The sequence below is a fragment of the Saccopteryx bilineata genome, chromosome 4 (assembly GCF_036850765.1).
Source record: "Saccopteryx bilineata isolate mSacBil1 chromosome 4, mSacBil1_pri_phased_curated, whole genome shotgun sequence".
Taxonomy (NCBI): Eukaryota; Metazoa; Chordata; class Mammalia; order Chiroptera; family Emballonuridae; genus Saccopteryx; species Saccopteryx bilineata.
The window spans coordinates 258,951,038-258,976,614 of NC_089493.1; the positions used below are offsets into that span (position 1 = coordinate 258,951,038).

General features: G+C 46.5%; 1 protein-coding gene across 2 annotated transcripts in view; it reads right to left on the reverse strand.

The window, feature by feature from the left end:
- Positions 1-4,675: 4,675 nt before the first annotated feature.
- Positions 4,676-25,577, reverse strand: part of MARCHF3 (membrane associated ring-CH-type finger 3) — a 157,987-nt gene continuing 137,085 nt past the window's right edge. Inside the window, exons 4-5 of one of the 2 annotated variants that reach the window (XM_066274244.1) lie at positions 19,967-20,176; positions 4,676-12,243 (exon numbers count right to left, since the gene is read on the reverse strand). In XM_066274244.1, the coding sequence (XP_066130341.1) occupies positions 12,172-12,243; positions 19,967-20,176 (282 nt within the window). In that variant the 3' untranslated portion in view covers positions 4,676-12,171. Of the gene's footprint in view, positions 12,255-19,966; positions 20,177-25,577 lie in introns of both variants that reach the window. The other variant, XM_066274243.1, reaches the window with a different exon arrangement.

Here is a 25,577-nt window from a genome sequence, read left to right on the forward strand (position 1 = left end):
AGGGATTTGTTCATAGTTTTTTTTATAGTCTGGCCCTCCAACGGTCTGAGGGACAGTGAACTGGCCCCCTGTGTAAAAAGTTTGGGGACCCCTGGTCTACAGGGCACCTTATTATTCTTAAGCAATTTGTGTCTTTAGCAGACTCGATAGGCATTGCAGAACTAATGTGAATGACTTTGGATGGTTCTAATTGGGAAACAAGTTAATGCTCACTGATATTGTCTCTGGGGGAAACCAGGAAACTGACAGGATTACAGAAGGTTGTTGTTTGAAGGGGCTCGTTTAGCTCCAAGCAGAGATGGGAGAAGCAGGAAAGTGAACATATGTGCTGCCTATTAACTGATTTGTATCACGTGGCAAAATGTCCCCATCTGGGGGCTTGTGACCTCTGTTATGTTGGGAAGAGCAACCAGGAAGTTGTGGAGACAGCTGTGTCCTCTCATCTCTAATCCCCTGGCCCTGGCAGGGCACGCGGCCGCTCACTTCTCCCCCGAATCCTCCCTGGGTCCACTGTGGCTTCTCACATCTGCTGCCTCAAGCTTTTCTCTCCTCATGCAGCCCTGCTCCAGGCACCCCTTCTGGTCCCTGAGCTTCGCCACACGGCGCTGTCGTTAGGAGTGTGGGAGAGGAGAGAGGGGTCGAGGGGTTTCAGATGATTTCACATTGAGACACGCTGATATTGACAATAAAAAGTGTTGGAAGTGTTGGCCTGTCGCAGGATTCTAAGTGTGTCTTAGCGTGCACACCCACATATGTGTGTGTGGATGTGGGGGTGTATTTTCTAGTTCAGAATAACTTCTTAAATTGGAAAGTTTTCCCCTAGGAGATCAACCCTACATTTGGTCTTCTGTTTAGATGTTTTGTTTGTTTGTTTGTTTGTTTTGTATTTTTCTGAAGTGAGAAGGGGGGGCAGACAGACTCCTGCATGCACCTGACTGGGATCCACCTGGCATGCCCACCAAGAGGTGATGCTCTGCCCATCTGGGGCGTTGCTCCGCTGCAATTGGACCCATTCTAGTGCCTGAGGTGGAGGCCATGGAGCCATCCTCAGCGCCCAGGCCAACTTTGCTCTAATGGAGCCTTGGTTGCAGGAGGGGAAGAGAGAGATAGAGAGAAAGGAGAGGGGGAGGGGTGGAGAAGTAGATGGGCACTTCTCCAGTGTGCCCTGACCGGGAATCGAACCCCAGACTTCTACACACTGGGCTGACGCTCTACCACTGAGTCAACTGGCCAGGGCCTGTTTAGATGTTCTTAATGCACTTTGGAACACAACAGGGTTTGATTCACAAAGTTTTCTCCTTGTCTTGTCCCTTGGGTGGCAGTGAAAAGGAAGGTAAGTGAAAGAAAAGCCAGCGACATTTTTGAGCTCCGTAGGAGTCTGTCCATATGTTAGCAAAATTATTGCAAATTTCCCCACAGCCCACCTGAGCTTCCTGTGTAAAGAGCAGGAAAACATAGTTGTAGCTGTTACACTGGAAAGACGCCGCTCGCCCATTGTCGGGCGCCACTCACGGGAGGGCTCTCCGCCCCCGCAGGCCTGGGACGGCTGCTCTGCAGCGCTGCCCTCGCGGCAGCTGCCTGACACCTTCTCTCACAAATGTCAAGGTTGACTTAAAAAGTTCTAACGTCAGCAGCCTATCTGAGAATGAACTGTAGTTCATGTGTCTACTAAGTAAGTGTTCCTTACTTGTCTCTGGGTTGAAAGTCCCTGCTGTTGCCTTGCTGTGAGCAGGGGTGGGGGTGGGGTGTGCGGGGGGGTGCCTGCCGGGGAGAGTGGTTAGCTGTTTCTCCACAGGACAGGGCCATGGGGAGCAGAGCCGTTCCTGCCCAGCTCCTCATTGCCCTTTGCTAAGGGAGCCAGAGGAGGTCAGCCAGAATTTTAGAATAAGAAAGAATCTGACAACCTGACCTGTGGTGGCATAGTGGGTAGAACATTGACCTGGAATGCTGAGGTCACCAGTTCGAAACCCCGGGCTTGCCCAGTCAAGGCACATAGGAGAAGCAACTATGAGATGATGATTCCTGCTCCTCCCCCTTGCCTTTCTCTCTCTCTAAAAATCAATAAATAAAATCTTTAAAAAAGAAAATAAAAAAGAAAGAACTAGACAGACTTCAGACAGACTTCCACCAGGTCCCATCACATGGAGGTTAAGTGGCTGAATGGAGCTGGGCTTCCAGAGCCGAGGCTGTGGGGTTCCTTCTGGACCCTGCCCCCGCTGCTCCCTGGCTCTGAGAAGGGCTTTCTGAGAGTGCTGTTAGCAGATACTGTGGCAAGCTTACCCTGATTCCTGGTTCCCCCCACTCCCCTTCACACTCCTATCAACCCTGGAAGTACTAAAAAAGTGAGTGAATGCAGGGTGAATCTGAGAAAAGAATATAAAACCAAGGGACACTGAGGCTACAGAAGGTGTAGGTCTGGATGCCACACCTAGGGGGACAGGTATGGGGGGTGTCCTGTCCCTTTCTCTGTTGTATAGTACTTTTTTGTTTGTTTGTTTGTTTGTTTTTAAAGGGACAGAGAGAGGGATAGATAGGGACAGACAGACAGGAACAGAGAGAGATGAGAAGCATCAATCATCAGTTTTTCGTTGCAACACTTTAGTTGTTCATTGATTGCTCTCTCATATGTGCCTTGACCGGGAGCCTTGAGTAGACCGAGTAACTCCTTGCTGGAGCCAGCAACCTTGGGTCCAAGCTGGTGAGCTTTTTTTTTGCTCAAACCAGATGAGCCCGCACTCAAGCTGGCGACCTTGGTGTCTCGAACCTGGATCCTTCCGCATCCCAATCTAATGCTGTATCCACTGTGCCACTACCTGGTCAGGCTGTATAGTACTTTTGAATGAACCACTGTCTGCTTCATCACATCTCAGAAAACAAAAGTGCAGAGCCAGTCCAGTGTCACCAGGGCAGTGGGGCAGCATTCCGGGCACACAGGGGTGGGTGCGTATAACATACGTGCAGGCAGAGCCCCCTTCTGGGCCCTCGAAGATAGGACCTAGAAACTGGTGATCAGGATAGAGGTGTGGGCATGTGCCCTGAGAGGCAGAGTCACCGGCTGAAGTGATCAGTGGTTAAGTCTCAGTGGCAGCACTAGAGGCTTGCCAATCCTCTCTGCTGGCCCAGCAGGGATTTCACTCCCCCCTTTGTGGGTAGATGTCACTAGCCAAGGTAGTCAAGATCCCCAGGAGAATACGTGATCACAGGAAGAAATCAGGAGACATGAAATGAGATTGTAGATTAAGACCCAACATCATAGTAAAATAAGTGTACATGGGTTAAACTCACCAACCCAAAGATAGAGAGTCTCAGATTAATTTTAAAAAGAACATTTAGCAGTATGCTATCTATGTCTAGGAGACATAACAGGATACACAAATGTTTAATATTAATTCAGAAAAAAGAGAATTTTCAAAACATCAAAATGGACAAGCAGCATATTAAAATATTATATTTTGGTAAGAAGAACAATATATCAAGAAATATAATGATAAAGATAAATCTATAAACATTGCCTCAAGTACATAAAGCAACTACCAACAGGACTAAAGGAAGAAATAAATAAATCAACAATGTAAGCAGAAATTTAATATGCCCTTCTCAATATTTGACAGATCAAGCATGAAAAAGCAAAGATAAGAAGGCGTGAACTACACAATTAGTACACAGTAGCTTATTTATATATAAACACATGTATATATATTTGCAAAAACGAACTATGTATTAAGCCACAAAAAAGTCATAATTTCAAAGACTCAACATCATTGAGACCATAGTGTTTTTTTTACCATAATATAATAATAGTTAAAATAGAAAACAAAAGAATAGCGCTCCCCACTTCATGCTCATTTGCTGAAAGCTAAAAATTCACTCTAAATGACCCTTGAGTTAAAGAAAGAACATAAGAGAACTTTAAAAATACTTAGAACAAAAGATACACATTGAAAGTTTAAAAAAAAACTGTGGAAGATAAAGTAGTACCTAGAGGAGAATGGATAGTTCCAAATCATGTATCCAGAACCACCCTCCCCCCAAAAGACTGAAACAAAAGTGATTAAAAATACAACAACAACAAGGAAAGTAAGGTGAAAAATCAATGAAAGAAAGTCCTGGCTGAGTAACTCAAGAGCGTCACCCTGTTATACAAAGGTTGCAGGCTCGATCCCAGTCAGGGCACATACAAGAATCAATCAATGAAAGCATAAATGGGTGGAACAACAAAATCTCTAAAATCAATCAATAAATAAAAATAATAAATGAAATGGGGGTCAAAAGAGAGGATGAGAAAAAAAATTAAGACAGTTCTAAACCAAATCTTTAAAAGGAACAAAGGAAATCCATTCAGATTGGCTACGCTAGACAAAGAATAAAAGCAGGAGATGGAAAGAAAACACCACAAAGAAGGAAAGAGTACAGGCTGGGCGGAGGTGAGGAACGTCAACCGGCCACCCCGAAACCTGACAGGGATGAACAGGCACCCTCGCAGGGGCTGGCCTGGCTTGGGTGTCAGAGGCGGGGAATGGTGAGGGGGACAGCGACACGGGGAGGGATGGCTGTGGGGATCAGAGATAGGGTACCTGCGGAGAGACTGATTACATAGGTTAACCAGGAAAGTCAGATTTCCAGTGGTAGAAAAGGGAGCTATATGAAAATGGGAAAGAGAAAATGAAACTGTGTGCTACTGGATTGGAGTTTGTGGTGTTAGTGTGAACTCTTCATTTTCAATATAAATGTAGAGGAGGCTTATCCAGGAGTGAAAGCATGGTTCAACAGTAGTGTATCTGACTACCTGGATTAAAGTAGAAAGTTACACAAAATTCTCAATATTATTTTTGTTAATTATATTTAATTACTAATTAGAAATCTTACTTAAAATAAGGTATTCACTCAAAGTACTAGAAATAGAAAGAAAACAGAATAACTCAATGAAATTATATAAGAAAAACGTATATATACCAAATATCAATGGTGGAGAAACTTGGAACCGTCTTTTACCTGTGAAATGAGAATACACCTGCTAGCATGTCTGCACAGAAGCGCCCAGGAGCGCCTGGGCCCCGGGGCAGGGGAGAGCGGGTTTAAGAGAGGATGACCAGACTATGAGAACTAATCCAGACTTCAGCAAAAGTGTCGTCCACGCCTGCACTAACCAACTAGAAAATAAAGTATCCTTTACAATAGCAACACGATTACAAACTATTTATGAGTTGACCTAACAAAAGGCACACTATAATTTAACTGACCATGATTAAAACTCTGTTTTCAGACCAAACACCTAAACAAATGGTGTTAGGCCATGATCATCGGATGGGATTGCTAAGAACTATAAGAACGTCAGTTTATGTGAAATGAATGTATAAATTCACTAGGATTCCAATCAAAGTTCCATCAGGACCTTTGAAATGACTTAACAAAACTATTTAAAAATGTATCCACAAGAAGGAAAAGCTTGTTCACAAAGAAGTAAGTCAATTTGGAAAAGAAGTAGAGTACAGCTAGTAGGGGACTGGAAAGAGGTTACTCATTCCACTAGATGTTGAGATGCACTATGAAGCCACGGAAAGAAAAACAGTGAGGCAATGCAGGGACAGACAGACAGACTGAAGCCACAGACAGAGTATGCAAAACAGGCCCATGTTGATATAGGTCTGCATATAAGATACAGGTGGCACCACAAGTGTATTAAGAAAGGGAGATTGTTTAGCAGATGGCGATGGAAAGGTGTTTCCTTTAGAGAGGTAAAGTTGGATTCCTATTAAAGGCCTAAGGGTGACACATCAAACCATAGAGCTGAAGGAAGAAAATATGGGAGATTATCTTTGTGGTTTTGAAATGAGAAAGGACTTCTAAAATTGAAAAAAGGGAACCCACATAGTACATGAAAAAACAACAACAACCAGATTTGACCACATCACAGTTAAGGATTTCTGTTCAACAGAGTATACCATAGACAGTTGAGAGAGTGGAGCCAGTGGGGACTGTGCTGTACAGCAGACTGTCTAGGGAGACTACAAAGGAAAAGATAGACAGCCCCGTCGGAAAAATAATGAAGTAGGAATTCGAATATAGTAATAGGACATAGGTTTTATACTGTCAGATTGGATAAAAATGAACAAATAGCTAGTATAGAAAAGGATGCAGAGAAACAGCAATCGTCAGCCACTAGTGGGGGTGTGTGTGTGTATGTAGGTATGTAGGTGTATGTGTGTCTAAAGTGCTTTAGTCTTTCTGGAAAACAATACAAAAATAGCGAAATTAAATATGTCAACATCCTATAACCCAGCATTCCCATTGATGGACCCTAATCCAGAGGAAGTCTCCAACAGGACTCTAAGGAGATGAGTACCAGGATGTCCATCACAGCACTGCTGGTTGGGTTCAGGAGTTGGAGGTATCATTAAGGATGGAAAAGTGAAATGGAATCTCAAGCAGCCATTAGGAGCAATGAACTAGATACACAGTAGCATAAATCTTAAATGCATAGTGTTAAGTAGGGGGAAGAAGGGGAAGAATGAGATTTATAGCACAATGACTTTTATGTAAATTAAGACATAGGTTCACAAAACAATGTTTTGCAAAGCTATATACATATTCCATTTATATATCAAACATATTATAGTAATGCCTCAAGAAGGAAGGAGATGAGAGTGGAGATTAAGCAGGAAGGGAAAAATATTACAAAACTAGAAGCTGACAGGCATCGTAGCACATAACCATAGTTACAGCAGGGGCTCCAGGGCGTGGGTCTGAATCCCAGCTCTGCCCCTTCCTAGCTCTGTTAACTTGGGCAAGTAATTTAGCCTCTCTTTTTAAGTTTCCCCATTCATAGAAAGGGTCTGGTAGCTAATCTCCACAGATGGCCCCAAACAGTTCTGCTCCTCCCTATAAGTGCAAACAACTCTTCCCATCAAGAGGGGGGTCCCGTGACTGCTTTGACCTAGACGATGCAAGGAAGTGACACTCCGGGACTTCCAAGCTGCTGCATTAATTAGGACAGACACTTCTTCCCTCTTGGAGCTTTGAGCAGCCATGGAAAGAGAGGGAACCTCGAAACTGAGGGGCCATATGGACAGGCAGGCCCCAGGAGGAGCACCTGGGCCGTCTGACTATCTGAGATACCCAAGTGCAATCAGAAGAGGCACTGCCCATGGACTGCCCAGCTGAGCCCTGGCCAACCCATGGAATAGGGAGATGCCGTTAAATGGTTGTTTTAGATGACTGACTTTAGGGGTGGTGTGTTAGGCAGCAACATATGAGGTCTTTGTGATGATTAAAGGAGACAATCTTCAAAGTGCTGAATAGTGCATGGCTCATGGGAAGTGTCTGGCACTGTGTACAAATCTGCAGAATAAAATAGCACAGGGACCTACGTAGGCTGATGGTGATAGAAATTGTGCCACGGACTAAAATGTACAATTAACCCAGTTCTTTGCTTCTGGTGTCCATGAATAAGATAAAAATAGAGCCTCAGACAGAGTCCATATATTCATTTCCTTGACGGAGTAACTATGGCCTGGGTAGGTGAAAAGTGTGTTCGAAAAGGAGTTTCTCAGAGGGAAGTAGGTCTCCCCGAGCCGCTCTCCTCTGGTGACTTTGTGCTCAGAATTCAGAGCCTCCAAAAAGGCACTGGATGCACGAGCTCAGTGACTCACAAGTCCCTCGTTTCTGGGAACACAGACAACCGATGGACTATATTTGTTCTCCTTTGTAGCACTAGATCCAGAACTAGTGATTTTTTTTTTTTAATCTGTGAGAAATTCTCAATTAGCCATAAGCTCCATCCAGTATCAGGAAATGCCAGGATAACTGAAATCTACCCCTAATTCAAAGATCTCAATCAAGTCAGTAATTTCAGCCTCCAGGAGGGCCTCTTACAGTTCTTTTTCTGCCCAAGCACTGTGTGCTCAATAAATATCTGTGGATTTTTTGAAATCAACCGCTCTTCTTTTGGAAAAAGATTTAAAAATGATTTGGTTGTGGTCCTTCAAGTCATTTATCAAAGAAGTCTGTCAAAATCCAAGCTAAGGCAAAATAACCCACGTTAGCAAGAGCGAGTAGAGGAAGGGAGAGGGCTGCCATTCACTCATGAGCTGCTGGAAGCTAAGCCTTACCAATCTTACAAGGACAATCTGAGGTAGCTATTATCCTCATTTTACAGAGGCAAAAAACAGGCTTAGATGGAGGTGAGAGGGGTGGTCACTTGTTCAAAGTCTATAGCTGGGACACTGTAGAGTCAGGCTGAGACCCAGGTACACTGACACATGGCTGGTTCTTTCTCACTCCGTCACACCAGGAAGCAAAGAGCCAAAATCACCCCAGAACAGCTAAACTCAAGGGAAAGGCAGTGTGTAACCAAGGCAACTCCCAGACACAGAGAGTTTTGTAAAGCCACAGAAGGTGGACCGTAGAACATACCAGCCCGTGTACGTCTCTAGAACCAATACACTTTGGAGAGGGTCTGCAGCTGCTGGAGCAGCACTATTGGGATGCCGAATGCGCAGACTCCAACCTCTGCAGCGCCCAGCCCCGCCGGCAGTCTGCTGCACCCTCTGAGCGCTGGGCTAGGAGGGACGGTGGGTCCATCCCTGTCCCAAGCTCTTGTCCTAAATAATCCTGAACCCCGTCCTACTTGCTGGCCCACCCCCATCCTACGTAAGGCTTCAGAACTACAACCCACATTTCTTAACCAGCACTAGGGCTACATGCCGTGCGGCTGATCCTCAGGTAGTTTCCGGGAACATTGCAGATTAAAGTGAAAAGGAAGCATGTGTCGATTTCCCTTCCCAGGTCTCTTTCCTCCTCAGTTTCTTTCGGCCTTGGGGCAGCCCCTGGTGAGGGTAGGTGTTCCGCAGAGCTCTGCACGCTGTGCGGACGGTCAGGAAAGGCAGAGGCAGACCAGGGCCAGGCCGGGGCCAGTGCCAAGCGGGGAGCAGAGAGGTCTGGGGAGAAAACGGAGCCTTCAGCTGGCCGCTGGCCAAAGTGTGGGCAGCCCGGCTGCTGTCTCGCTGGCATTCTCTGCCGTGGCTCCTCCAAGCCCCCAGATGAGTTACTCTCATTGCACATGAAATAACTGTGGCTGCAGCCCAGATAAAAGGGACAATTCGGGCCACTCAGATCACAGGGAAGGGAGACAAGGACACAAAAGACAAGTACAAGTACTTCCCAAGTCATGCTATTGCTCTTTCCTTCACTGGGTTTTACGGCTAATCTGAGCTTGTGCTCGGTTCTCCCAGGAGCTGCGGAAGGAGTGTGTGTGGACGCCGGTGTTCTCTGTCCCCAGGATGAGAACCCGCCGAGTGCGCATGCGCACACCGGGCCAGCACGAGCCCTGGACCGGTTTCAGTTGTGAGCTTTCCTTCTGGCTTCACGGCGACACACATTTGTCTCTATCTCATGCTCTCAAGGAAAATGGTTCGGACAGGGTCCAGTAAGGAGCGCCGATGAGAGGACTGTGTGAGAAGGCGACAGAGGGAAGCAGCGAACCATCCCCTGCGACCCTCTACCTGCCCTTCCTCATTCCTTTCCTGCTTCATTCTTGGTCGCTCACAAAGAGGCAGAGTACGAGGCCAGCAGGGCTGCTGGGAACCCGGGGAGCCAGTCAGCAAGGGCACCTCTTTGTCCAGGCAGGGGCATGTCGTGGCGACAGGTGCAGGGCCTCCGCTGTAGTCCGCACCTGCCTCCTGCCCTCTTGGCTGGTGCCTTGAGCAGATGCTTGAGCTCTCCCGACTCTCCCACCTTGGACAACCTCAGGGCCGAGAGGGGATGAGTGTCTTCTGAGAGCTTTCGGAATCCCGGGTGGGCCCTGGCGCTGGTGGAGATCACAGTCTCTCAACCGGAGGTTCCAGGCGGGCGGCCTGGGGAGGGAGTCCCTGGTGCTGCTCTTGGCTCCTGGGGTGTCCTGCTCCCCACCCCACGTGCAACTTACTCCTGGAGTTTTGACTCTGCCTTATTTTCTTGGGGTGGAGATGCAAATCCAAGGGCACAGTACTAAAGGGCCAACCTTCCCAGAGCAGCAGGAGCCCCTTTGATATTTTGCATCATTATATCTCATCTCAGGAACCAAAACAGCAGGGCGTCTCTGCAGCCAGCCTCAGCAGGAAGTGATCCTGGGGATCTGTCGCTTCCTAAACGCACAAAAGCTGGGAGGAAAAAGGGTACGGTCCTCTTGTGAAGGTGCCAGTCAGTTGAGAGGTGTCACTGGTTAACCTGACAGCTCAGGGACCGAGGCAGGGTAGACCTCATTTATCAACTATATTACAGGCCGCTATTCACCAGCTACCAACTTGGACTCTCGGCGCTGGAAATTTAATGTGTGACAGCCGCGTTCAGCCAGTGGTGTCCAGCATTTTAAAAAGGTCAATTAAGAAACGGTTGACGGTGGTGCCGCTAATGACAGCCCAGAGGGGTGAGCAGGGCCGAGTAAACAGACGGGCTGAGCCGTATATTACTGGAATTGAAGTGTCGAAGTGAAGCGTGGTAGGGAGGAAAGCTATTGTCACAAGCCATAAAGCACATCTGAGTTTTGCAGCGGAGAACAGTACAGCTGTTGCCCTCCCCGGGCAGCGCGGGGAGCAGTCTGGGAGTGGGGGGCTGTGCAGACAAAGGCGACACCTGCATCAGCTTGATCAATCTGCTGACAGAAATCGTTACCCTCCTCATTGCCTGTTCCTCTGTACAGTCTGTTCTCCAACTAGGCGAGCATAAGGCAGGCGCTGGAGTGATATTTGGAATGTGGGTCATGTTCTAGAAATCTATATTTTAAGCATTCCTCAAAGCTGGGCTCCACCTCCCCCCCCCCCCCCCCGGGGCCTGTGGGTGGGCGGGCAGCTGGAGTCTGAGTGCCACCAGGAGCGAGTGCTTTCCTCGGACCACACATCTGCTCCCTGGCTCCGCGGGCACAGAGACGCAGGGTGCAGCTCCTACCCTTTACACTGTGATAGAGAAAAGAGGGACAAGAAGCGGTCTATTTCAGTCTGTGGCAGAACTGGCTCATGGCTGGGGGAAGGTAGTGTGTGGGGCTCTGCGTTTTGAAACTGTGACAAAAGGGTCTGAGAGGACGAGGGCAGGCTTTTTTCGCCACATCTACCTGTCAAGCTGGAAACTCAATAGAGCAATGGGAATGCTAATTGATATGCGAAACAGGTCCAGGGTTCCTAGAAATGTCTAATGATCCTCCACGTCAATGCGAAAGCAGAATTAAGACAGGCACTAAATGAGATGGGAGTAAGGGCACCAACCTTTTCCCTCTTTTTTTTTTATAATCTACTTTGGGAACCTTCACAGGTTTTATGATTTAAAAAACAAGTGTTGCAATCAGCGGGGTTTATCTTTCACACACTGGGTATTTATTGTTAGAAAATAGCTTCTATCAGTTGTCAGTACCAAACAAGTTGACAGGAGCCACTTCTCACCATATATATTTTTTTTCCTCCTTAAGGAAATTTAAATAAACAGCTCACTGTGGGGAGAGTTGCCACACCTTTTTTCCTTCAAAGTCTGAATAATTCAATGAGGGTTTAGTACAAAACAGCCTTCAAATGTGACTTGTTCCGCGGTAGTTATGCTGTCCCCTCGCATACAGGACATGGAAGAGATGAAAAAGACCACCTATGCTAGCAAATGACCCCAAAGAATCTACAATAGAAACCAGCAACAAATAAACTAACCCAAATGAAACCCATCCAAACCATGAAACCAGGTTTAACGTTGGCTTTCCGGATTTTGATTATCGTCTAAGTTTAATATATATATATATATATTTGAAATAGTAATAAAAAAGGAAGAATTGACTTGCATCTTTAGCAGGACAACCTTCCTCATATGTTAAAGAGGTGGTCAGAAAATTCCATACAGTATCTGCAAAATAAACATGTTTGGCAGCTTAGCAAATATCTTATGATGGCAGCATCAATGAATTGAAGTAAAACAGCACTGGCTTCCTTCTGGCAGAGTGCGTTGCTCGGGGCGGTGTGCTCACATAGCTCTGGGTGTTCTTGGACCTGCAGGCTTGAGGAAGGGTTTGGAGTGGCTCAGTGCATGGCCCCAGTGCAGAAACTTCCAAACCCAAACAACGAAACAATCACCCAACCACACAAATGTCAAACAATTGTCTCCTTTGAGTTCCTCTTGACGGAAGGGAGGCCCAGCAAGGACTGCTGGTTAGAAGGTACGTTGTCAGACTTTGGAATGTGGAGAATCACCTTCTGATTGGTCCGACGCCATTCGTTGTACAATCGACAGTGGTACCTAAATGACACCTGGGGTTAGGAGAGGAAGAATAAGGGAAGGCTTCAGGTAAGCAGACATGTCATTTAAAACAGCTCCCAACCGCTGGCAGCAGGACCCTGGGTGGAAATGCTCGAGCAAGCAGCTGCGCGCTGGGCCCCCAGCAAGGAGCACCCGTGTGGACACACAGGCACTTCTTGCACTCCTCATGTTAAGTAAAATCAGGGCAGCAATAGGAAAGGAGGTTCCTTCTGAGATTGCATTTATTTTGGGGATAGTGGTGTTTAGGTCCCAAAGCATCAATGATGGAGAAGGTTGGCTGGAAGCAGTGGGCAGAGTGGGTATAGCGTCAGCCCTTGCCCAGTAGTGGGCCCAGACAGTGTGCCTTTCTGACCCTCAGTTCCTCTCTGTTAAATGGGAGGGATGCTGGGGCTTCATGTAGTCTTCTGCAGGTTGGACACTGCACAACTCAAAGGACCCCATTCACACTGACGGTGACAGGAAGGGCATCTTTTGTAGTGAGCCTCAGAAACCCTACAAAGCTGTACAGGGTGACCCTGGTGGGTGATCTCCAACTGCCTCCAGCTCTAGCATTCTGTGGCTCCCAGGGGAGAAGCTTTGGCATGGACACCAAACCCCCTTAATCAGTTCTTTTTGAGCCACAGGGCCTTGTGCCTACCTCAGCATGGCATCAAGGGCCCTGTACACCAGTGAACTTGCTTCTTTCTCCCCAGCACTAGAAGCATTTTGAGAGCTGGGCTTGTGTTGTATCCGTCTTTGCACGCCCTCCACCTGTCACAGTTCCTCAGTAGAATTTGCAGAGTGAAAGGATGGGTGAATATATATCCTATGCTTTCTAAATGCATCACTGCTTAAGATTTAAGCCTCTCTTATATACATGACAGTATGAACAGTAAACTCCTGGTTCATTTCAGTACCACTGTGCCCTCAAAGCACTTGCTTCTCATGTAAATATATTGGAATGGGATGGCTACATGTGTGGTCTGTTTTGGAGAAGGCTGGCATAAAGTACTGATGGATTGCCTGGGAAAGTCGAAGAGTTTCATTCTTACTTTTCAAGATGTACAAACTGCCTTTAAAGTTAACACTACTGTATGATATACTTAAAAATGGTTCAGATGGTAAATTTAATGTTGTGTTTTTACCACAATTTAAAATAAAAAGCATTTTTTTTTTGCCTAACCTGTGGTGGCACGGTGGATAGAGCATTGACCCAGAACACCGAGGTTGCTAGGACAAAACCCTGGGCCTGCCTTGTCAAGGCGTGCACGAGAAGCAATCAATGAACAACTAAAGTAAAGCAACTACGGGTGATGCTCCACTCTCTCATTCTCTCCCTCTCTAAAAATCAGTAAATAAAAATTAAAAAGAAACAAATAAAAATAAAAAGCATCTTTAGATACAAAAGGTTTGGTGCTTCTGAGCCTAGCCTTAGAACAGGGAGATGAGAAGGACAGGTGTTTTCAAAAGGTAAAAGAGCCACCTGGTCCGCAGCTCCTCCCAGTGTTCCCTCACCGCTTCTGTGATGACCATACAACCTTATGATCCAATCTATAAGTCTAGCAAAAATTGGTTTTGTGCTTTTGTTCTCCTGAGAGCAAAGGGCTTAGGTATCTTTTCTGATACCGCTTAAAATTCGTAAGCCAAAAAAGAGAACTGGAGCTTCCCACCTCACTGTAAGGCATCCCTTCTTCAAAACTAGAAAAAACATAGGTACGCAAAGACACATGCAGCCCCATGTTCATCGCAGCATTGTTCACAGTGGCCAAGACATGGAAACAACCCACGTGTCCCTCAACAGAGGACTGGATAAAGAAGACGTGGTATATATGTACAAGGGCATACTACTCGGCCATAAGAAGTGATGGCATAATGCCATTTATGACAACATGGATGGACCTTGACAACATATACTAAATAAGTAAATCAGTAAAAGCTAAGAACTATATGATTTCACACATAGGTGGGATATAAAACTGAGACTCACGGACATAGATAAAAGTGACATGGTTACCAGAGAGAAGGGGAGTAAAGAGGGACAAATATACAGTGACAGAAAATGATTTGACCGTGGTTAATGGGCACACAACACAATCAAGTTCAAATGCTATGGAAATATTTACCTAAAACCTATGTTCTCTTACTGATCAATGTCATCCCATTAAAATTAACTTTCTAAATAAAAAAAAATGAAGCCAGGTTAGAACAACAACAAATTAATGTTTCTCTCTCTCAAATCAATAAAAATAAATAACAAATTTAGAATGGGGACAGGATCCAGGTTGAGTGCATCCAGATGACTAGGTACTGAGAAGGAAGATGCCCATGGGCTTGGGTGACAAATTATCCAGGTAGGGGCTGTTCAACCCTCCGGGGTAGGGGGGGTTGTATTGACCCTAGTACAGGCCAGGAAGTGGACTGACCCAGTGGTTTGAGGTCAGCGTTTGTAGAAGTGAAGGAGAGTACAGACCCTTGACCAGAAAGGGCTTGTTAGTCTTCGTGGCAGGATCATGAAATTCAAAGCCACTCACTCAAATTTCTGAGGCTAAAAAGCAAACGCCACAGGCTGAGTGCCAGAGAGATTTGGGTATGAAAATATAAGCTTTTAAACTCACACAGATGTGCTTTTCTCCAAAAGGCCCTGAACATGCCAAAGCAGGTCAGGGGTTTTTTTTTTTCTTCTTTTTCTTTTAAGCTTCATTCTGTTCTATCTATTCTGTCCAGGGGCTGCTTGGTGCTACTCATGAATTTAAGAGGCAGGCTGGAAAGCCCGCTGTCCAGGGCCAAGGGCAGGGAAGAGGCAGAACACAGACAAGCAATAATGAAGAGCTCTGGCAGTACAAGAAGTCTGGAATCTGCAAATATTACAGGAAAGCTGAATTTCAAATCAAGAGTTCTTTTATCCATGATGTAAAGAGCCGGGCATGCTTGGCATTAGAAAGCAGAGAGGTAGAAAGCTTTCTGCCTTTCTTGGCATTAGAAGGCCTATGGGTGCAGGTGGGCAGCACCTTCTCCTAGGGGAGGGAGCAGGCCTTCAGCTCTGGGCAGGCACATGGGGCTCGAATCCCCATCCTCTGCTTAGTGGCTCTGGGACTTTGGGAGGGTTGCTTGCTATCTCCAAGTTCCAGTTCCCTCGTTTGTAAAATGTGAATAACGGTATCTAAGATAATGCATAAAAAGCATTTAGCACATGCAGCATAGGGAATATATCAATAATATTGTAATAACTACGTTTGGTGTCAGATGGGTTAGACTTCTTATCAGGTTGCTCATTCCATAAGTTATACAAACATCTAATCACTATGCTGTATACTGAAAACTAATAGTATTGTATGTCAACTGTAACTGAAAAACAAACAAAAATACATAAAAAGCACTTAGCACAGTGCCTCGCACACAGGTTAATTAATGTCTGTGGCCTGTTGTTTTTGATGCGTTAAGTATGGAAAAGATGATAACTGTGTGACACTCCTTACACATAGGAAATGGGGAAAATAGAGTTTGGGCTATCTTCTTCAGTGATGCTGTCTGTGTGGTGGTGGGTCAGCCTGCATCACCTGGAAGCTCACTAGAATATCAGAACTTTGGGCTCTGCCCAGACCTAAGGGCTCAGAGCACCTAACAAGGGCTCTGGGTGACTGGTATGTTAGCCCAGCCTGAGACGCTCTCGGTCTCCTGGTTCCTCGGCCAGGAAGCCCAGAAATCAGCCCCGTTGTTCAGATGAAACAAATGAAATCACATTATACATTAATCTATCTTGATTGCTGTTAACTCCCACAGTTTGCAGGCAAATCCAATCAATAAGAAGCAAGCATCATAAGCAGACGACTGCATCTGAGGGAACAGAAAGGAGGTTGGGGCCGTGCAGAAGGGACCGCAGTGTGCAGCTGCCCGGAGCGAATGCGGAATGCCGCTCCTGTCTCCAGGAGCTCCAAGGCACTCCCTCCCTCCCCGCAATGGAACAGAATAGAATAGGAACGAGGAGGCCTGACTTAGAGAAAGAAAGAGGCAGTGAGGGGAAAATAAACATAAACCAAAAGAAGCCACAGCGATAGGAACATTCAGAACCTCTCTTGCTTGAAATTTCCAAGGTTTTAAGGAGCGAGGAAGAAGAAAGAGCAGGGCCACTGTTTTAATAAAACGATGCCTTGTGGGATGCATTTCTTAAACTGCATTCATTTCTTCATCCAAAAGATATTTATCATGGGCCAGGACTGTACAAAGAAACTGTGATCACAGGCATGGCACAAGGAGGGGCACCCACCTTTCCTGGTCAGGAAAGTCACAGTGGGCTTGGGGAAATCTCATTATGCATTTTTATTCTGCCCTTTCCGGAGTTTATGGGGTGATCGTGAGGTTATATGGAGCCAGGGCTTTGTGAGTTGCCTTTGCAGAGACGGGACCTGCTCTCTTATCTCTGATTGCACCGTGCAAGAGAAGAGGACTGAGCAGGTGCACATGAGCTGGGAGAAATGCCCAGCTCAGGATCACACTGAACACCCCCATGCTGCCACAGGCTATTGGGGGTGTGTCTTAAGCAGTCCCACAGTGACCCAAGTAGGGGTGGTATTCTATTAGAGGTTTCCCCCTTTGTAACGAGAATTTAAATGATTCATCCACGAACTGGGAGTCAGCCAGAGGATTCAGAATGTTCCTTTGTTTCTACGATAGAACCAAAGTTTCTGTGCTGGACACTGGTTGCGCCAGTGACCCAGTGAATGGAAGGACTTCCTGCAGTCACTGAAGTGCGGTGCCTCCATTCTTGCACCTCTACACTGGGGCTAATGTGAATTCCACTTGGTGTCTGTCCATAGACTTCAAGCAGTCTGTGACATGAGCAGTGATGTTCTGGGGCACCCCTCTCCTGAGCTCTCCGAGTGCGGATGGCTGAGACTTTGGCCTCCTGGGGACCAGCTGCTTGTGTTAACACACAGCAGGTTTGGAAGGCAGAACTCCCCAAGTCTGTGTCAAGGCCAGGCCCTCGTGGCCGAAGTGAGCCGGCCAGGAACTCCAAACGCACGTCTAAGTGCACGGCGTGGATGCGTGTCCCTCTTCACACAGCCGCAAGGCCCTTCCCAGAAGGCTCCTCTGAGGAGCAGGGCTGACACCATGTTTGTTTATCTAAGACATTTTCATGGCATATTCTCCCTAAACCTGACAGCTTGTTTACAGTGGGTTTCTGCCGGAGGGCAGTTTCCAAGTGCTGTCAGCTTCTGAATTACGGCTCTTGCCAGGCGGCTCAGTTCAGCATTTATCTGGAAGGAGTGAGTTGACTCCGTATCCTCTCACTGAGCGGACACCGCAGCCTAGTTTTGCACACCAGTCAAAGGGCCGCTATGCTTTTCTTTCCCTCCAGGGGCTTCGCCTGTTGTAGAGGACCAGCAGGTGACAGCAGGTGGGAGAGCCAGGAAGTCCAGGGTGCCTATGCTAGGTGCTCTGAAGTATGTTGTATGTTCCCATGTTACCGTTATCCCACCTAATGCTCACAATAGCCCATTGACTTAGGGGTTAGCAATCATTTCCTCCATTTTTTTTTTTTTCTTTTCTTTATTCATTTTTAGAGGGGAGAGAGAGAGGGAGAGAGAGAGAGAGAGAAGAGACAGAGAGAGAGAAGGGGGGAGGAGCTGGAAGCATCAACTCCCATATGTGCCTTGACCAGGCAAGCCCAGGGTTTCGAACCGGCGACCTCAGCATTTCCAGGTCAACGCTTATCCACTGTGCCACCACAGGTTTGTGCTATCATTTCCTCCATTTTTTGCATAAAGGGAAAGGTGGTCAGAGAGGCTAAGTACCCTGTTTAACATCACACAGCTATCAGGATGCTAAATCTTGGATCGGAACAACAGGGCCTTTGGATTCTAAACATATGCTCTTCGCTGTGCTGCGCTGCCTCTTGGAAACATTTGTGGAATGAAGTATGTTACCTAGCTCCTGAAAGAGCCGACTCCGGGTCTCTTCCCACCCAAACCTTCCTTTCACCGAGAATGGGAGATCAAGCAGGGTCACATCCATTTTTCTCTTGGTAAGTTCTTCTTTTTTTCCTTCCTGCCCCCCTCCCCCCATCCTTTTCTCCTTGTTAGGTAAGAGGACCCCCCCACCACCCCCACCCCGCTCTTGTTAGGTAAGAGGACGCTTTACAAAGCTGGTTTTCAGAAAGGCCTTCCCATTGATTTGAAAGCCAATCAGTATTCAAAGTCTATACCTTCATTTTAGGAACTCTTCTAAGCAAAACGGTAGGCAAGCAAAACCTCTAATTATGCTGAAAAATTATTTTCCAAAGTATCCCCCTTGCACTCTTTAGTTTCAATCTAACAGCGCCAGGGGAAGCTGGCCGGATGGGAGCTGCCACCATTTCCACTTCCCAGACAGGAACACTGAGGCTCAGAGCAGTGAAAGGACTGCAGACGGTGCTAGCTAGACTGCTGCGCTTCTTATTTCTAACTCTCTTCCCCTCACAATGTCCTGTGACTTCTGAGTCAACCTCATTGCTGGATCTGCAATGCATTAGGATATACTTCTAAAGGAGGCCACGGGAGCTTTGTGTGGGCGCTTCGTTAAGCTGGGAACAGAAAGCCTAAGTTCACCAGACTCACAAAGCCTGACGCATCAGAGCACTCTGTTTACCAAGGCTCACACCGGGTCCCTCTCACGGAGACTGGAATGTGTCCCCCACTAACTGACTGAGCACGCTCACCTGAGGGAGGCACAGGAAATGAGCAGGGGTCGTGGTCAGTGTGGGAGGAGTGGCCGCTGGGGGGCAGGGCTTGGGAGGAAACAGGAGCGATGGAAGCTCCCACGCGCTGACACCGTGGGATATGGGAACAGAACGCTTCAGACAGGAAATACATATTGAATAACAATGGAACGTGCTCAGATTAGAAACAAGCAGGCACAGAAGAGTAATGCCAGGAAGCAGGAGGCCCAGTTTCTGAAACTATTCTAGATAGCGATGTTTTTCTCTGCTGGTCGCAGAGGGCAGCATAAAGAGAGACCAGGCTGCCCTTGCTGGTGCTGCTCACCGGTGCCTGAGCACGCACCTGACTTCGTAAGTTAAAAGAACAAAAAACAAAACAAAACCAAAAACAAATCAGAGATGTTTAAAAATTCCTTCTCCTGCACAGCGGGAACACTCACTGGGAAATGTTTTTCCTTTGGTGGCAGCATCTCAGTGAGAGACATTAGTGTTTTTCTGGGCAGGGGAGTCAATAACCCACCGCACAGAATAATCACCGGCGCGGTGCAGCCCGCACCTGATGACGACGTGAGGCTGTGTCAGGGTGTACAGAGGAAGTACCCGCAGGAGGATTCATGGTCTGCGCAGGCAGTGACAGCAGCAGCGGCCAAGGGCATCGTTCACAATATACTAAGATCCCAGCAAAAGCGAGGAGCGCGAGCAAGAGAAGGGAAGCGCCAGGCCTCATGACAGATGGAGCCCAGACTACCGAGGAGGAAAAAGCCCAGGGTGCGTGCCTTTGACTGATGGGCTTTCAGAAGCTGGGGCTTTTTTCTTCCCTTGATCTGCTCTTCCCAGCAGCTCATGCCTGCTCATGCACCACACACACACACACACACACTCTCTCTCTCTCTCTCTCTCTCTCTCTCTCTCTCTTGCCAGCCTGAAGCAAGCAGGCGAGACAGGATATCGACCAGAGGGGAGGCTGTGCCAGCTGTGGGGCGCCCGCTCCAGCTGGCCTGAGTCCCCGGGGCTGTGGGCCATACTTACTAGTGTCCAAAAGAGGTAAATAGTGAAGAGTGCGACAGTGAGTGCAATCAGTCCGACGGCTTCCAGCCGACTACTAAAGTGCAGGTGGTCCACGGCGCCGCGCAGGCAGAGCCAGCCCGAGATGGTGGCCAGGGGGGTTATGAACAAGAAGCACACCAAGTCTCCAAACAGAGTCCGCTTCTCGTGCTGAGGGCCTGGGTTTCTGAACCACTGCCAGGGAGAAGGAGAGAGAAAGACAGGACAAGGTTAAACCCCTGGCGTGGAGTGGAGACACACTCCTCTGAGGTTGCCTCTATCTTCAGAATCGGGAAAAAGGCACTTCTGACTTGTTTTGAGATCACAAGAAAGCATTAAGGGCTCAGTCCCAAGCCTCGGCCTCCTGAATAATAGTGATTATGATAATAATATAATATGACAATAGTGATGATGATTATATTGTAATGATAATAATAATAATGTGTCCTTGTTGCAGATGGCCTGCTCTTCTTGAAGACAGTTTAATGGTTATTAGTATAAGTCACAAGGACTCTATGTAGAAGGTAGAGAGGATGTTATTTTTGGAAGGTTGAGGTGCCAGAAGTGCTGTCATGTGGCCAAAGCCTTACAGTGTCTTGACTCAGGGAACGTGAGCACGAAAGGGTTAACTCAGCAGGCCTGGATTGCTCAGTTCCTGCCAATTCCCAAGAAAGACCTGTTTTCCAGACTGGCTCCGAAGGGATGAGCTCTTACAGTCCTTGTGATATTCAGCCTGATGAATGTTTTGTATGCTTGAGGCACTGGGCCACAGGGGCACCAGTATAATCAGATAGCTTATGCCAATGATGTGATTTGTGATTTATGCTGAACGCCTCTTTTTGTCCTGGGGGGCTGGAGTCTGAGTAGCTGAGGTTAGTCATGCAGGCGCTGTTTGCCTGTGTGACTGACACCAATAAACACCACAGATACCAAGGCTTGGGTGAGCTTCCCTGGTTCATAACTTGGTACGTTTTGTCACAGTTTGCTGCTGGGAAAGTTAAGCACACAGTAATATGTGACATTACCGGGAGGGGACACCTGGGAGCTCATGTCTGGCTTCTCCTAGACTTTGCGCCATGCCCCTTTTCCCTCTGCTGATTTTAATTGGCATCCCTTTGCTGTAATAAATCATAATCACAAGTACAAGAGCTTTTCTGGGTCCTGTGAGTCTTTCTGGTGAATCATTGCGCCCGAGGGAGGTCTTGGGGACCACCCACACACAGTGACTCACCTGACTCGTGAGCTCAGTGATGCCTGCTCCCTCATGTGTCAGGAGCCTGAACATCCTACTTAGCACCATTCCGGACATCCTTTTTTTAATGTTTATTTTATTGATTTTAGAGAGAGAGGAAGGGAGGAAGAGAAAGAGGAGTACCGATCTGTTTCTGTGTGTGCCTTGACCAGGGATTGAACTGGCAACCCCTATGCTCTAGGACTGTGCTCCAACCAACTGAGCTCTCCGGCCAGGCTGTCTCTGCTATTTTAGCTGTTCCTACTAGGGGTGAAGTTGTATTCCCCTGTAGGTTTAAAACAATTTTATTTTAGGCCCTGGCTGGTTGGGTCAGTGTTAGAGCGTCGGCCTGGCATGTGGAAGTCCCGGGTTCGATTCCCGGCCAGGGCACACAGGAGAAGCGCCCATCTCCTTCTCCACCCGCCCCCCTCTCCTTCCTCTCTGTCGCTCTCTTCCCCTCCCACAGCCAAGGCTCCATTGGAGCAAAGTTGGCTTGGGCGCTGAGGATGGCTCTGTGGCCTCTGCCTCAGGCGCTAGAATGGCTCTGGTTACAACAGAGTGACGCCCCAGATGGGCAGAGCATCGCCCCCTGGTGGGCATGCTGGGTGGATCCCGGTCAGATGCATGCAGGAGTCTGTCTGCCTCCCTACTTCTCATTTCAGAAAAATACAAAAAACAAACAAACAAAAAAATATATATAAATTTTATTTTAATTTATTGATTTTAGAGAGAGAAGAAAGGAGGATGGAGAAACTTTTGTGCTTGTTTAAATATTGGAGCTGTGAATTGCTACAGGATGGTTGTTTTCCTCCCATTTGGGAAACTGCTGAATATCTGCTGAAATGTTCTGCATAAGCTGTTTTAAGAAAAGTCACACTTACATATTGGGGTCAGTGCATGCTGGTAATGAGGCCTGGTGGCTTCAGATTAGTAGGAAAACATTGTTTCCAAACAATCTGATATTCTCATAGCACATTCTCATGTAACAATGAGAGAGGCCATGGAGTCCAGAGAAGGAGGGGAGTCAAACACAGGTACTGAGATGGGAGTGGGAAGAGATACTGGGGCCCCTCTCTTCCATCTCGTCCTACCAACAAATGGGGAGGCTACACAGTGCTGTGGGTTGGCCTCCAAGTTGGGGCACTATGGGTCACTGAGCAGACACCCCAAGTGGTGGCCAGGGCAACAATTCCCACAGAACCACTGGTGAGAAGGAAAGAACCGTATCTGACAAGGAGGGTGGTGCTGACTGGAGAGAGGAGACTGTCCTGCTTAGGGGGAAGGGAGAGACAAGGCCGCACAGAGGGCAGGCCGTGGAGGAAGGAGCAGTGAGGGGCAGGGAAAGACTCGAGCAGTGAGCAGGAGAGATGGTGGGCGAAGGCGCGGAAGAAAGTTTTGTGGGAGGTGTTTGTCCTTGAATGTTTGCCTAGACAAATACTAAATGATCTGGAATGCCCAACATAACGCTTTTCACTAACAACCCACCTTAAAAATGGGCTGAGATGCTGAAAGCAGTCAACTTCAGCTTAAAAGTGGACCTGACTACACACACACACACACACACACACACACACAGCTCAGCTTACCCTTTATTTTTTATTTTATTTAGCAAAAGACAGAGAAAGGGATAGACAGACAGGAAGGGAGAGAGATGAGAAGCATCAATTCTTCGTAGTGGCACCTCAGTTCATTGATTGCTTTCTCATATATGTCTTGACCAGGGGGCTCCAGCAGAGTAGGTGACCCCTTGCTCAAGCCAGTGACCCTGGGCTCAAGCCAGTGACCCTGGGGTCATGTCTATGATCCCACACTCAAGCCAGCAACCCCATGCTCAAGGTGGTGGGCCCACACTCAAGCCAGATAAGCCTGTGCTCAAGCTGGTAACCTCAGGGTTTTGAACCTGGGTCCTGTGCGTCCCAGGCCGACACTCTATCCACTGCACCACCACCTGGTAAGACTGGCTTAGCTTACTCTTTGTGTGGTTTGCTTCTGGGTCATATTCAGGTATAAATTTCTTTAAACAGGTAACATCTGAGACTTCTTCAGAATCCCAAGTGTTTTTTATCTCTTACACAAATGCAGACCCCTAGAATAAGACCAGTGATAATACCTGTTGTTGAGAAAAGATTCACCCTATGCCATGGTAAGTATCTCTGCTAAAGTATCTAACAGTAACTGAAAATTTAAAAATTAAAAATAAGCCTGATCTGTGGTGGCACAGTGGATGAAGCATTGACCTGGAATGCTGAAGTCAACGGGGTCAAAACCCTGGGCCTGCCCAGTCACGGCACACAAGAGAAGCAACTACAATGAGCTGATGCCTCCTGCTCCTATGCCCCCTCCCTCTCTCTAAAATCAATTAATAAAATCTTTTAAAAAAAATTTAAAAACTGGCTATTTCTGGTGATGGAATTATGAATGGTTTTTAATTTTTCTCATTGTATGTATTATCTTATTTTTCTACAATAAATATGGATTACCTGTATAAATATATATTGTAGATTAGCTGTGTATGAAACATTGAGAGAGTAAGAGAGAGAGAAAAGAGAGAGAGAGGTCCAATGTCTGGGTGTTTAATCTCAGCTATATTATCATGCATTTTGGCTTAATTCATAATAGACAAGGGTTATCTCAATTATTTTCAGTTACATTTCTAGCTCATATATGTCTTTGGCCTCTCTTATCAGTTATACTTATTATACATGGAGTATTATGCGCATTCTATAGTAGTATCTTCGTTTCCAAACATTCAGTAAAGAGCAGGGTGAGGCAGAGGGCAGGTGTGTGTGCCCATCTCCCCACTTGGCCCAAGGAGACAGCCTCTCTTCATCTCACTGGCATCTAGCCCATTCAACACTCTCGATGATGAATGATGACGGTAGCATATTTCCTCATACCTTACAACATGCCAAATACTATTTTATATGCTACATGTAGTAACTGTTTTACTCTTTAATAATCTTTAAAGAGGTACCTTTAAAGAGGTACCATGATTACCGCCACCATTTTATAGATAGAGAAACTGAAGTCTAGGGTAGTTATGGTAACTGACTGGTCTTGGCTTTGGTTCATGTAGTCTAGTTCCAGATACTGCTCCTAACCACTCTATTATATCATCACTCTTAGTAACAAAAGCAATATGGAGGAGTGGGCAGATAAAGGGGATAGGAGTTGAATTTAACTGTTTTATCAGTACAAGAAAGAATATTTACTTAACATGGTTCCCCTGGAGTGAAATACCAATTAATTCATCCTTCCACTTGTTGACAGCTTTTGCAGCTAAAATATTATTCTTGCCTGACCTGTGTTGGCATGGTGGATAGATAGAGTGTTGATCTAGAATGCTGCAGTTGCCGGTTTTAAAATCCCAGGCTTGCCCAGTCAAGGCACACATGAAAAGCAACTACTACAAATTGATGCCTCTTGCTCCTCCCCTTCCTTTTCTTTTTCTCCTCTCTCTAAAGTCATTAACAAAAAATCAAATTAAAATATTATTCTTGAAGAATCTTTAGTTTAACCTTGATCTTCAGCTTATACTTGGTTAGCTGTGTTTTAAAAGCTGAAGTCAAAGATTGAGAATACTGATATTTATGGCATCTTTCACCTGGTGGACCCACTTATATTATTGCCAGGGGATCTGTGGGCAGCCCAGGGCACCCTTCCTATAAAGCATACCCTGTGACTCAGTAATCCCTCTTATGGAAATCTACTAGAAAAATTTGAAAACATTTATTCATAAAGATATATGTACCCCTATACTCATTGTAGCTTTATTCACAGTGGCCAAGACATGGAAAGAACCAAAGTGTCCTTTGACAGAGGACTAGATAAAGAAAATGTGGTGCATATATAAATGGAATACTACTCAGCCATAAGAAAGATGAAACATTGCCATTTGCAACACCATGATGGTCTTGAGAACATCACGCTAAGCAAAATAAATCAGATGGAAAAAGTCAAGAACCATATGCTGTCACTCATATGTGGGATATAAAACTGAAAGCAGCAAATGAATAAAGAAGACAAACAAGCAAACAAAAACCCAGGGGAGGCAGAAGGGAGTAAAGGGGGTAAGATATATGGGGATGGAAGGAGACTGGCTTTGGGTGGTGACCACGCAATGCAATGTACAGATAATGCATTATAGATTGGTACACTTGAACCTTATATCATTTTATTAACCAACATCATCCCAAGAATTTCAATAAAATTGCAAAAAGTTTAAAAAAACAAAAACAAACCATAAAGCAGGCAGAAATGCTGTTGAAAGTCCAGGCAGTGAGCTGCCTGTTTTGCTGTGGCTACCTCATTCCAGGTGCTGGCTTGTTCCTGAACCATGACATTGATCCACTCTTGGAAACAGGT